Raw genomic sequence first — 12,939 nt, forward strand, 5'->3', positions numbered from 1 at the left:
CAACACCGATGAAAAGATATGCGGATCATGATGATGCTCAATTACTGTGGTAAGTTTGGCATCCTTATTACATTGGTGCTAATACTGGATGGTATACATAGATAATTTACAAGGGAACTCGTAAATCAGAACAATCAAGGGAACTCATAAATCAGAACAATCAAGTGTCTGAATAGTAATATTCAGAACAATAGACATGCTAGACCATGTAAACAAGTAGAAACCAGGAGAGCTATTTATTGAAATTGGGGGCAACTTGGGTTGCACTGAAATGGGATGTAACCCCTCCTCATCCTGTTGTGCAGTACGGACCATACGATGTATGAGGAATGTGGGACTCCAGTGGTAGAACGAGGGAGCCTTGTCCATGGTGAGCATTCCAATGCCCACGGTGATGGTAGCCACCAAAACGGCAGTGACCACGACGACCACGATCTGGCGTTGCCGTAGAGACGCATGAAGGCGCTTGTGGTTGTGAGCCGCAGCTGTTGTCGCGGTGGCCATTGCAAGGTGTGTTGTTCTGTCTGGGAGCAGCAAGCGGAACACGTGGCTGCTTGCGAGCACCAGCGGACTACACAGATTTGTGTCTACGGAGAGCGTGCAGAGGCACTGGCACATGATGACAGGAGGAGTCCTACGTGGTGGCCAGCATGCACCAGTAGCTTAGGAGGATTTGCACCTGCCATTTTCTAGAGCAACATATGAACTTGTTCATCTTTTATCATTGCTCATAGATGCAGTGAAACCTCTTGCCCATCTATGTGAAATTGAAGGCTTGCATGTCTGTTGAGTAGCGTGTGCCTCTGTACTTACAATGATAATCACGCAGAGGACGATGATGGAGGGAAAGCACCCTAGTTAAAGTCAATCCCATATTGCAGAGGCAAGCAAGTTTGTGTTGTTAGCCAAACTCAATGGAAGGATAGAGCAAACGTGGCTGATAACGTGTTAAGGAATGAAAAGTGGAATGGATTGAATGGAAAGGTTATATTGATAGAGGGAGTCTGTACGTATTTATACTCTACCAACAGACAGGAAGTGGCCCCTTCAAGATGATTGTTCATGCCTTGGGCTGGCAGTTCCCCTCTTGGTAGTTATCCACTAATTAACTAATTAATTCAATAACTATAATAATTGATCACTAATTATGTGTTTCACAACACATAATTTCATGGTGTGGTTTCATAGGATCAAAATCGCATTTAATTTCATGACTCATGGAGAGTGGTATTCGCGTAGAGTTGGTTTCATCCGGATGAAACTAGTACTCTCTCTCTCTTCTTTAATTTCATGCCATGTCATCAAAAAATCCTATGTAGTATACTAATTAATGAGAATGAAACTTCATGAAACACCCCATTGGGAGTAGCCTAATTATATTAGCATGACATGTCATCAAAATTGTTGATGTGTCGCATCATTAAATGAGAATGAAACTCCTATGAAACCGCCATTAGGTAATAGGCTAAAACTATTGGTGGTAACGACGTTGCATAGATAATTTTTATGTGACTATAAGTTAAATAAGTAGCATTTATTAGTTTCAATCTATGTTGGACTCCATAATTTTTTTCGAGAAGTGGTCTTTGTTTTTTGAGGTGATTAGAAATCAAAGGTGTTAATTTATGAAGGGCATTTTTACTTGAAAATATTTCATGCTATAGCTAGCTAGGTATAGTTCACAGAGATTAAAAGGTTGATTTTCGTATTATAGGTGTGTTTGGTTGAGCTGCGGCTTTTGAAAAGTAGCTGTGAGCTGTGAGCTATAGGCTGTGAAAAAGCCATTTGGTGGAACAACTGTGGCTTTTGAAAAAAGTAGCATACGGACCCACATGTCATTCATAGTCCCTCTCTCCCTCTCTCACTCACGAGCGGACCGCTCGTCAGCTCCTTCTTCTTCCTCCAGTCTCTCCACTGCTCCACCCTACCTCCCCTGCTCCTCCTCCTCCTCCCTCTCCACGGCGTCGCGGTGGTGGGCGCGGAGAGAGGCGCCACCGCAGCTGGCCGGGAGGGTGCCGATGACGCCGGCTGGGAGAAAAGGAGGAGGGCCACCGCAATCGGGAGAAGAGGAGGGGGCGCCGCCGCCGCCGCCGGCAGGGAGAGGAGTAGGAGGTGCGCCGCCGCCGACCGGCCGGGAGAGGAGGAGGAGGGGTGCCGATGCCGCCAGCCAGGAGAGGAGGAGGGCTACCGCCGCAGGCCGGGAGAGGAGGAGGGGTGCGCCGCCCGGGAGAGAAGGAGGAGGGGTCTGGGCACCGCGTCGGGGATGGGAGAGGAGGAGGCGTCGAGGAAGACCGAGGAAAAGAAAACGAACCGGTACCTCATAACTAGTGGCAGGTCGGTAATTTTTTAGAAATTACCATTCCACAGCCGGAGGAAGAAGCAGGGGCGAGCGGCTGTGGATTTTGTACTAAGAAGGAAGCTGCTTTTGCCCAAAGCACCTATAAGTTGGGTAGCCCTTTGGTTAGCTTTTGGCTTTTGAGAAAGTCCAACCAAAGGCACCCAATACGGTTTTGTGTTTTCAAGCGGCTTTTAATTAATTACAGACTAATTAGATATTCTCTTGGTTTGAAATTATAGAGTCCGTTTCATTTCATATGACAAGCCTTTAACCCACTATTACTCTATTAATAAATTATTTTTAATTCAATTTTGTTGTGGTGGATTCAAATTCAAAATACTTTCCAAAGAGTATATCATAGAAATAAAATATTAAATAGAGTGGCTCTTTCATTAGGGCTGTGATGGCAATCCTTCATCGCTCATCACACCACTTTCCGCGGGAACACGCATGACCAATGCCCGACCACCCTCTTCTTTTTGTGTTGTGTATGTTTACATGATTAGTAACCACTAATGACGTTAGCATGATTAGGTTCCCACGTTCGTCAAATGTACGTACTCTTGAACTGTACAAATCGGTTAAAAATGACCTAATGTTTAATCGAACCCTAAGGTTTAGCTGACATGGCAGCGACTCAAATTAACTTAAATTTTCATCACGTCTCTCTCCCCTTCTGCGTACTGATCGGGCTCGTAAGCTGACTCGGCACGTTTTTAGGATTGGCTCAGCTCGACTTTTAAACGATCCGAGCCGAGCCTCAATTTTAGCTCGTTTTCTTAACGAGCTAGCTCGTGAACTGCTCATGAGATGTTCGATTAGCTTATTAGACTTGATAACAATGAAAATACCAGAAATATTTTTCATCAATACAGTTATATTATTATTATTTAGTTAAAATAAACTTGTTGTTCAACTTGTAAGTCAAATCTAAGTATTCTCTGAGTCTCCAAACATCTATATTATCCTAATTTATTAACTTATACTATTTATTTTTATAAGATCATCATAAATTAAACTTTTAAATATTGTTAGTACATTTAAATTATCATATATTAGTAAATGTAATCTCTGATCATAATATTAATGTTCAATAATACTAGGCTCTGGCTCGAACTTCAAACGAACCAAGCCAAACGCAATTTTTTAGCTCGTCAAGCTTAATGAGCCGAGTTGAGCTAGCTCGTTATCAAACAAGCCGAGCCTTAATGATTCGAGCCGTCAGCCACCCCTATTTCCATGCCCTCTCATCTCGAGCAAGTGCACGCAACGAAAGGATATCTGTGTGTGTACCTCCTTATAAAAAAAACAGTGTGTGTACCTTGCTCCATGTGGATCGTGAGTTCGTGACTTGGGTCATGCACATTCCAGTAAAGGCCCATTTCCGGCCCAGTAGTGGGCTACAGAATATGTAGTGTCTGCCATCTTTAATCTGAAATCCCCCTCAAAAAAAAAATCTTTAATCTGAAATAGGTCTCAAAAAAAAATCTTTAATCTGAAATCTTTAAATTGATCCTTGCGCGAATCCTGCTCTCCGCAGAAGGCTTGTAAACATACTGCCTTTTCCACTGTGTTAATATTTTGCAATTCTAGCTGCTCATTAATTTTCTGATGACTATTTCAGTAGGAATGTATATATGTATACATACATCTATACGGATATACAGTTTCAGTGTTCTTGAGTTGTTCAGATGATCTCCTTGCCATCGGCACCCTCTGCTGCCACCTGACCAGAGGCAGCTGCATCAGAGCCATCCACGCCGGCGTTGTACCACCTCGCGCACAGCAAGAAGCAGAAGAAGTTGAGCACGCTGAGAGCGGCCAGCATCCAGTAGAACAGGTCCAGCCTGTCCTTGTTCAGGTCGTTGTCGCCGAGCCAGCCGCCACCGCCGCCTTGCCTGGCCGTGACCCTGTTCACCAGCGACACGAGCAGGGAGCTGAGGTAGAACCCGAACGCGTAGGAGCAGTAGGTGAGTGCCGTGAGGAAGGCCTGCATGCCGCCGGCGCACGCCTGCTTGTAGAAGAACTCGATGAGCCCCACGGCGGTGAACATCTCCGACACGCCGAAGACGAGGAACTGCGGCACGATCCAGAGGACGGACATCTGGTGGCCCCCCGCGGTGGCGGCGTCGCGGCGCCGGCGCTCGACGGCCGCCGCGGCGACCATGGAGAAGGCGACGGTGCCGAGGCCGACGCCGATGCGCTGGAGCGGGGTGATCCCGGACCGCGTGCCCGTGGCGCGCTTCATGAGCGGGACGAGGAGGAGCTCGTAGGCCGGGACGAGCGCCAGGAGCATGGCGTAGGGGATGGCCTGCAGCGACGCGGGCGGGATGCGGAAGGAGGAGCCCGGCGGGAGCGTGGTGTCCATGGCGCTCCCCTGCTGCACCGAGAACGTCTGCAGCTGCGCGAGCACGGTGTTGAAGACGATGGTGCACGCGAAGATGGGCGTCACGGCGAGGAGCGTCTTGGCCTGCTGCACCTCCGCCACCGTGCACAGACGCCACGGGCTCTCCGGCTTCGTGTTGGGACCCTGCGGCGCCACCCGGATGCATGCCTTGTCCAGGAACCTGCAAAAATTGACAATCTTTCCCCTGTCAGGGATCACATCTCGGAGCAGTATGCCGGTATGCGCATTGGCAGCAGCGGCCTGCTCCCTCTGCATGAACAGTGAATACCAATTAGATGTTGACCTGAATTTGTTGCCGTGGCGGAAGTTGCCGGCGGCGGCGCGTGCCGGCTCGCATGCTCCGGCGTTGACAGAATTGGAGCTGGAAGGGCACACTTGCTTCCTCTTGCTGTAGGCGGCAACGAAAACCTGGTGAATTTTGCACCGTTAAGCAGCTATGTCAGGAACTCTGAGCTGAAAACGCTAAGGTAAACCTGATGCTTATGCAAAAATCTGTTCAAAGAAACAGTATATGAACTTAAAAGATTTTTGTGGAAATGAGCTTAAAAGATTTAAATCTAAAAAACATCAACAGGATAAATCAGTAAAGTGTTTTTTTCTGATTCTTGCACTGAATATTTAAGTGCAAATATTGCTCATGTCACAGTTTAAACAAACTGCAGTCAGTTCTGTCGTTATCGCTGTCGTCCAAACCACAGCTGCACAGTACTGACAGCTTAACAGTGCACAAATCATTAGAGCCGTTGCTGACACAGTATCTTACTAGATCAGATCCGTCGACCCAGAACTATGCAGGTTCGTTCCACCTATCATATGATCACAAACGGCCAAACGCCGATGGAGCTGCAGAATATCGCTTGCAGGGGACCGTTCTGACTGAATGGTGACAACCTACTATCTCAAGTATATCTAATGCAATCCTCAAGTACTTAGGTGATGAGTATAAAAATTGATCATACAAATGATCATGACAAAAGGTCTTGCGATCTGCAGTATCTTGGAACTTTCTTAAATCAACGTCTTGATTAGCACAAATCAATGTTTAACATGCATGAACGAGCCACTAGCAAAACAGTCCATACTGCGCGACAAAAACCAAATAGATTAACGCTTTATGTTTGTCAGGATTCATGCAGAGTTTCCTAGCATTTTGATCCTCAATGCGACTGGTTTACCGTACAGAAGAATGAAGATGAACTCAACCGCAACATGGTATCAGTTCAGAAGTTCAGAGCAGCTTGCTTACCCTTGCAATGGGGGTGAAGATGCTGCCCTGCGGGGGCTTATTCCGGTACAGTGCGGCGCCGGAAACGAGGCTGACGAGCCCGGCGGCCATGGCGGCGGCGGAGATGCCGAAGCCGACGTCCATGCCGGAGTGCGTCTGGACCCAGACCAGCGCCGTGAGGGCCACGAGCTCGCCCGCGCAGAAGCTGAAGTAGGCCGAGTTGAAGTAGGTGGAGAGCCTCCCGGCGCCGCCCGGCGCGGCGGTGTCGAACTGGTCGGCGCCGTGCGCGATCATGTTGGGCTTGAGGCAGCCGCTGCCGAGCGCCACCAGGTAGAGCGCGAGGAAGAAGACGGTGGACTTGAAGCCGCTGGCCTTCTCGCAGCTCCCGTCCATGGACGCCATGTTGCACGGCGGCGGCTTCAGCTGCGGCAGGTGCGCTTGCAGCGACAGCAGGATGAAGCCCTGGTAAGTAAAAACATAGCAAGTGATCGTGTCCATCATCAGATCATCACACATACACGAAAAACAACAAAAAATCTTCGTTTTAAAGATTGCTAGGTGATCCAAAAAAATCTTTTGTTAATAGCAGTGTTTAAACTTTTTAAGGGTCACTTGCAACTGCAAAAGGTGATCCAAAAAACCTTCATTTGGTGATGTTGCTTTCAAGTCCCCAACATCATGTTCCGTTTGCACGTGTACCACCCCGAATTCGACTCCGCTTTGGTTGTGGTGGCCGGCCGCGCGTGTACGAACGGCCACGCCGTTTTGCGTTGAATTCAACCTGGTCCCTGGAGCTTTTGGAAACCGGGAACCAAATCTCTGCTGGTCCATGACTGGTGATTGGCGCCTTTTTCAGCTCCATCCATGCACCCATGATCCATGTTTATCGATCTACTACCTCACTTTCGGTGAAAACAACGGTAAACAGGTGAAAACCATTTGGATTTGGATTGGCCTGGTACAAACCACTCTACGGTTTAAGACTTCAAGTAAACACCGAAGTGCGTTTGACTTAAAGAGTACAACATCTATCTTTCCTCGTCAGCTTTAAGCTTTTGGGACGGAGAAAACCGGCGTGTTGGGTGGAACCAACTATTTAGTAGCGAGAGCGTAGAAGCCGCCGTTAGCAGCAGCAGGAACGTACCGAGAGCTCGACGAAGCCGAAGGTGAGCATGGTCCAGAAGCAGCCGAGGTAGGAGTCGGAGAGGAACCCTCCGAGGAGGGAGAGCAAGAAGATGGTGCCGACGAAGTTGGTGACCACGTTGGCCGCCTGCGACAGCGGGAAGTGCATCTCCCCGAACACGTACGTGATAAGGTTGTTCCCCACCGCCGCGATCGCCATGATCTCGAACCCCTGGATCCCTGCAAAGCACACACAAAGGCAGGCCCGTCCCCTGGTCAGCACCAGTCGTCTCTCGCTGCGAGAACTACTAAGCGACGACGACAACCCAATGCGCCCGTGAACACTGCCAGCGGCCGCGCACGCACCTAGGACGAAGACGGCGGCGCGCATGCCGCCGTGCCGGTGCGGCCGGCACGGGCGGCCGCGCCAGTCGACGGCGACCGCCGCCGCCTCCGGCGCCCCCGCGCGGCTCTCCACGTCCATTTCCTCTGGAGCCTCTCTTGTTTCTCCCTCTCTTTCCTGCCGACACAAGTCAACCCGTGTGGTAGGTAGTGGTAGCGACTAGCGAGCTCCGCTGCGGAGGCAATGGCGAGTCGGTCAGCCTGGGCGCGTTATTTATAGGAGGATCGGAGGAAGGCAACGAGCCGAGGAGAGGAAACAGGCGTGTGTGATTGGGCTCCTGCTCGGCAACCCGCCGCTACGCGCACGTACGCAGGGAGCTGAGCGCCAGTCACTAGTTCTGAACGCCGAAAGGAGCCGAGCCGGCGCGGCAGGTAGCTTGCTTGCCAAGTGCGGCCGGGCCTACCCCTTTCACGTCGTCGGAAAAACTCGAAGGTCCACGCCGACGCGTAGTGCTGCGTCACTGTATGCCCCCGCTCTGCTGCTGCCGTAGTGCTGCGTAGAAAGATACGCGCTCGGACACTGCACTCCATGCCTGTTGTTTAATCATCAGTGCGCCGTGGATGGACTGACGAGTTGGTAGTGGCCAGAGACGACTCTGAACTCTGGAGTCAGATTGGTGGCTGGGCTGGGTGTGTTGGTGGCCTGCTTTGACACCCGGCCTAATATGGATAGGATTCGGTAGTGGTCTATAAGGTCAGGGGTGTATGTTAGTACCATTGAATAAGGGTGGAATCAATTTATAAGTTTTTGTCCACCAGCTATAACATCTTTAGATTAACCTTTTTACACGAAATGATAATGAAAGTGTAAGTAGAGTACCATATGTACATGTGTCCATCCCTCGGAAGGGTTGGACGGGCCTGACCTATTTCAGTTTTGCAGGTAACTGAACCGGCCAAAAGGAGCTCAGCTGTAAACTACTGTTTGTTTGACTAGAATTTTGTGCATGCGGTGGTGAGAACTGAAATGAGATGTGAATCTGTTGCGATGGCTTTAGTTTAGTTTTATCAGTGGGTTGTTTCAGATCGACTTTCAGCAGCAAGCGACTAAGCTAATCCATCCGGACACGACAAGTCATCTACGTTGCCACCTCAAAAGGTCAACGACGTGCGATCCAGTGGGGCGCGTTTACTTCTCTCGTTTTCAGGAGCAGAGGCCAGACGGACAGCGACGCCGGCCGGGAAATTTTTCAGCTGGAATGAAGAAGAGCGAGACGTTTTGTTCTTGGGAGATCGATCGGATCGACCTGCAGCGTCCAGCCTCGATCGATCTTTCCTTTTTTTGCTCGCCGAATGTCAATCGCAACAGGACTGTAGGACTGTAGGAGTAGAGGACAATCTGTCCATCTCTGCGTACGCATCGTCGCCTCAATGCTGCGCCCCTGCAGACAGATTGACACACGTCAACCACGAACCGTTGTTATGCTGATTCGGCGAGAACTGGATTTGTATCCTCGCTAGATTTGGCGGCGACATGCCGGCGCGTGCTAGGCCACAGACGTTGCAGGCCTAGGAGCTTCCCTATGCGGCAGGCCAGGATGGCCCCGGATTCGTTGCGTGCTCCTCCAAAAGACGGCGGTGGCAGCAGCCTTTCTCCATGCAGTAGTCAGGTCTTGTTTAGTTCCCAATTTGGGAGTGCCAAAATTGACATTTTGCCATAAATGCGCAATTGTAACGTTTCGTTTGTATTTGTAAATTATTGTCCAAATATTGACTAATTAGGCTCAAAAGAATCGTCTCGTAAAGTACAACAAAACTGTGCAATTAGTTTTTGATTTCATCTACATTTAGTACTCCATGTATGTACCGCAAGTTTGATGTGATGGGGAATCTTCTTTTTGCATAGTGTCAAAGTTGGGAGTTTGGAGGGAACTAAACATAGCCTCAGTGTGCAGAGATCTTTGCAGCTGCAGGGAGCAGGGGAGGTGAGTGACCCATATTCGGCCCTGCTTTGACACTATGCAAAAAGAAAAAATTTCATCACATCAAACTTGCGGTATATGCATAGAGTATTAAATGTAAACTAAATCAAAAACTAATTGAACAGTTTTGTTGTACTTTGCGAGATGAATCTTTTGAGCCTAATTAGTCAATATTTGGATAATAATTCACAAATACAAACGAAACGCTACAGTATGTTACAGTGCTACAATAGTAATTTTGCATCTCCAAACTTTGAGCAACGGCCGAAATCTGATCTGAGCTTCAAACTGACTCCCCAGCTTTGACTCCCCAGCTTCTGAAAGGCTCGTCGTGGCTCTTCTTTAATTTTATCTTTCCGCTGCAAATGTCACAAGGCACAGATTCCGCCGTCACGTGCGTGCTACAGTGCCCAATAGTAAAGGTTATTAGAGTACAAGTTCTAGACATGGTTGCTGATGATGGAAAATATAAGTTCTTCTAAGATTGCCCTAAATCACAAGTCAAACTATTTCTTTTGGAAAAGTCAATTTTAATCTCCTCACCTATTTACTTTGTTCACTTAACCCCTAAGAAAAATTCAGGCTTACTTTACTCCCCCAAACTATTTACTCCCCCAAACTATTTCATTTAGTCCAATCTACCCACTAGTTAGATTTTTCTTTTTTGTTTCTTTACGTACAAATTGAATTTTAATTTCTAACTTTGTCAGTTGACTCATAACGTTATGCTCTATGTTAGAATTCATGATTATTTTTTTACAGTTCTGTATATCTAAGATAAATTTCATATTAAATATTCCTAACCTATGAAAATAACCATGAAAAATTCTTAGTATAATTTTCTAACATAAGGCATCCTTTTTTGTATATGCTCACAAAATTTGAACTTAGAATTCAACTCATACAAGAGGAAAAAAAATAAGAGAAATCTAATTAGAGGTAGATCGGACCAAATGAAATAGTTCAGGGGAGTAAAGTGAACCAAAACTTTGTTCAAGGGGTTAAGTGGATAAAGTGGATAGGTTTAGGGAGTAAAATGCACTTTTTTCTTCTTTTTTTGACCATGATATGTAAAACTTTATATAAATGATAACATAACATTAGCATTACTAGATTCCGTATGAAGAATGGAATACTTTCAGAATGTACAACCCTTCTTCATTTTATATGATACTAAGTATATTTTTATAGATATTGCTAGTCAAAATATGATCTTCAAGATTATGCAGATATCCTAATAGACTTGTATTTCCAATCGAAGGCAGAGGAAGCACGTGTATCACCTAAAATTTTACGGTGTATGCATGTTTAGGTCAGCGCAAGTGCAGATTCTAAAATCTATCTAGTTCCTTTGTCATCTAAAACACCATCTCGAGATGCAAAACTAAACAACCATGTGTAAACATCTCGAGAGCTACATATGGGCACCTAACAACAAGAAGTATGAAATGCGTGTGCTGCCGAAAAGATTCCGGTGGTCAGCCACACGCTTCTTGATGGTACACGATTACGCACGACGGACAACCGGCCGGCCGGCAGGCAGGGGTCTCAAACAACGCGAGAAACGGCCGGCGAACAGGCCAAAACAGCTCCTCGCGGCGATCCGCGGGCTTGTACCGTTCTTCCCAGAAAACACGGACCAAATCTTGAAAAAGGGACTAAGGGAGCGGCGCCGCTGGCCGCTGCAGCCTGACCCGGGTCCGGTGAATGAACGAGTACGAGTGGACCAACGGATCGCCGTCGCCGGCCGGGCCCCGGCGTTGGGCTCCTCATCCCCGTCGCCCGTCGGTGATCGGCGACGATCATGGGCGCATGATGCCCTGACGACCCTGACGGGTGATGAAAAGGAGTGGAATTTTCTCTGCAATCATGCGCGCGGCGGCGTGATAATGCGGTGGAAAAGCGTGGCGCCTTTGTGTCGTGTTTCTTTGGGTCTCGGCCTTCGGAGTTGGGGTTGGGCGGGGGGCCATGGGTCCATGGCTTAGCTCGGCTGCCTGCTTTTGGTTCAGGGTCTCTGGACTGGACGACCTCAGAGCAGAGCAGGGGTAGTGACGTGCGTGCAGTGCAGGACGCTGTAGTGTGTGCCCAGCTGTTGACTGGCTACTGGCGTGGGCTACAACTCCCGGCCCAGACAAGCACTCCAAGAATGAGGACTCTTCACTAGACCATGATCACGGATCATCATGATATTAAGAATTTAAGCACAATAAAAACGCTGGCACCCCCGGATGTCGATGGAGGAACCGGAGACCAATGCCTAGTAGTGGTAGTAGTAGTAGTAAAATATTTGTAGACTTCTTGTAGTCGTAGGCTGCAGGCACTAGCATGGCATGCAATCCTACCTCCCCGACGATAGAAACAACACGTTGACAACATGTTTTCGCGGGTGGCCGAAAACATGAAAAGGAAGATAAGAGAAACACGTGTGCCGCGTCGCGGTGAAACGCCGATCGTGCTCCGCAGGTAGCCGCCATGGATCATTGCGGCTTTCCGCCCGTCTCGCTGCAGCCTGCAGGAACACACGGCGGCCCGGGTCGTTTTCCACGCCGCGTCGGCGGCCAGTCTACAAGTGGCGGCCGGCCGCGGCCCGCGGGCTCCCTGCAGCCAGCGGCTGGCCTCCACTTCCCCGCACGCGCACGGCGCACCCCAGCCACCAGCCGAGGCCAGGCCCCCCACCACCCCGCTTCTCGCACGATGATATGTGCGCCGCGACGTCGCGTCGGCGGAAAGGCGCGCGCGCGCGCGGCGGCCGGGGGTTTATGCCACGAAAACGCAGGGAGCCGGGGGTTTCCAGCCGCGGTGAGAGCCTGAGGGGATAGCGATGGCATCTCCCGGCCCTGAGCTCGCTTTGCTCGCTCGTTCGTCTTGCTGGTTGCTGTTGCGCGTGGTAGCCATGTCATGCCGAGGTCAAACGGTGGGCTTAACACCGGTGCCCGGGAGGCCGGGACACGGGGATCGGACGATTGGGAACGGCGTAGCCGGCTAGCTAGCTAGCCATGGCGTGGCCAACACCGGGCGCACCCAAAGCCAAGGAGGACCAAGGATCAGGACGCAGTGAAAACACCACCACCGCCCATACGGAGTCAAGGTGCAGCAGTGGCAATCGTGGTATGGCTTTGTAGCAAACAGCGCCCGGCACTGAAGGTGGATGGTTACGCCACAAATCACGGGCCTGGGAACATTATTCTCTCCTCCTTTTAGGTGATCGAGCGATCGTTTTCTTAATTCAAGGGGCTTGCTGTTCAATCCAAATATCTCACCTTCGAAATCTTGCTTCAAGATTATTAGCGCCCAGGATGTTGCAACAGCATAGTGATGAGCAAGAGATACAGAAATTGCGATGCTGCCAAGGCTCCTCGTTACTCCTCTTGCTGCGCTCCTTCCTTTCCCGGGAATTCTTTGGGGTTCACTGATCCAACGAGCCTCAAAAATGGAGGAGGAGAAATGGTGGCAAGGATGAGATGGACTGGATGTACAGGGTTTGGCTTGGTAACGCAATACGGAAACTAGAGTTTTCTCATAT

At 49.2% G+C, this 12,939-nt stretch overlaps 1 protein-coding gene across 1 annotated transcript; it reads right to left on the reverse strand.

Annotated features, from left to right (window-relative positions):
* Positions 1–3,808: 3,808 nt before the first annotated feature.
* LOC101782216 (protein NRT1/ PTR FAMILY 4.3) lies at positions 3,809–7,761 on the reverse strand. The gene is made up of 5 exons (XM_004975632.3): positions 7,459–7,761; positions 7,115–7,332; positions 5,992–6,432; positions 5,029–5,153; positions 3,809–4,905 (listed from the first exon to the last, which is right to left on the reverse strand). Exons 1-5 carry the CDS (start codon positions 7,574–7,576, stop codon positions 4,026–4,028), a joined length of 1,782 nt encoding a protein of 593 aa, XP_004975689.1. The 5' UTR covers positions 7,577–7,761; the 3' UTR covers positions 3,809–4,025.
* Between the last annotated feature and the right edge of the window lie 5,178 nt (positions 7,762–12,939).

Source organism: Setaria italica, chromosome VII (genome assembly GCF_000263155.2).
Source record: "Setaria italica strain Yugu1 chromosome VII, Setaria_italica_v2.0, whole genome shotgun sequence".
NCBI classification, from domain to species: domain Eukaryota; kingdom Viridiplantae; phylum Streptophyta; class Magnoliopsida; order Poales; family Poaceae; genus Setaria; species Setaria italica.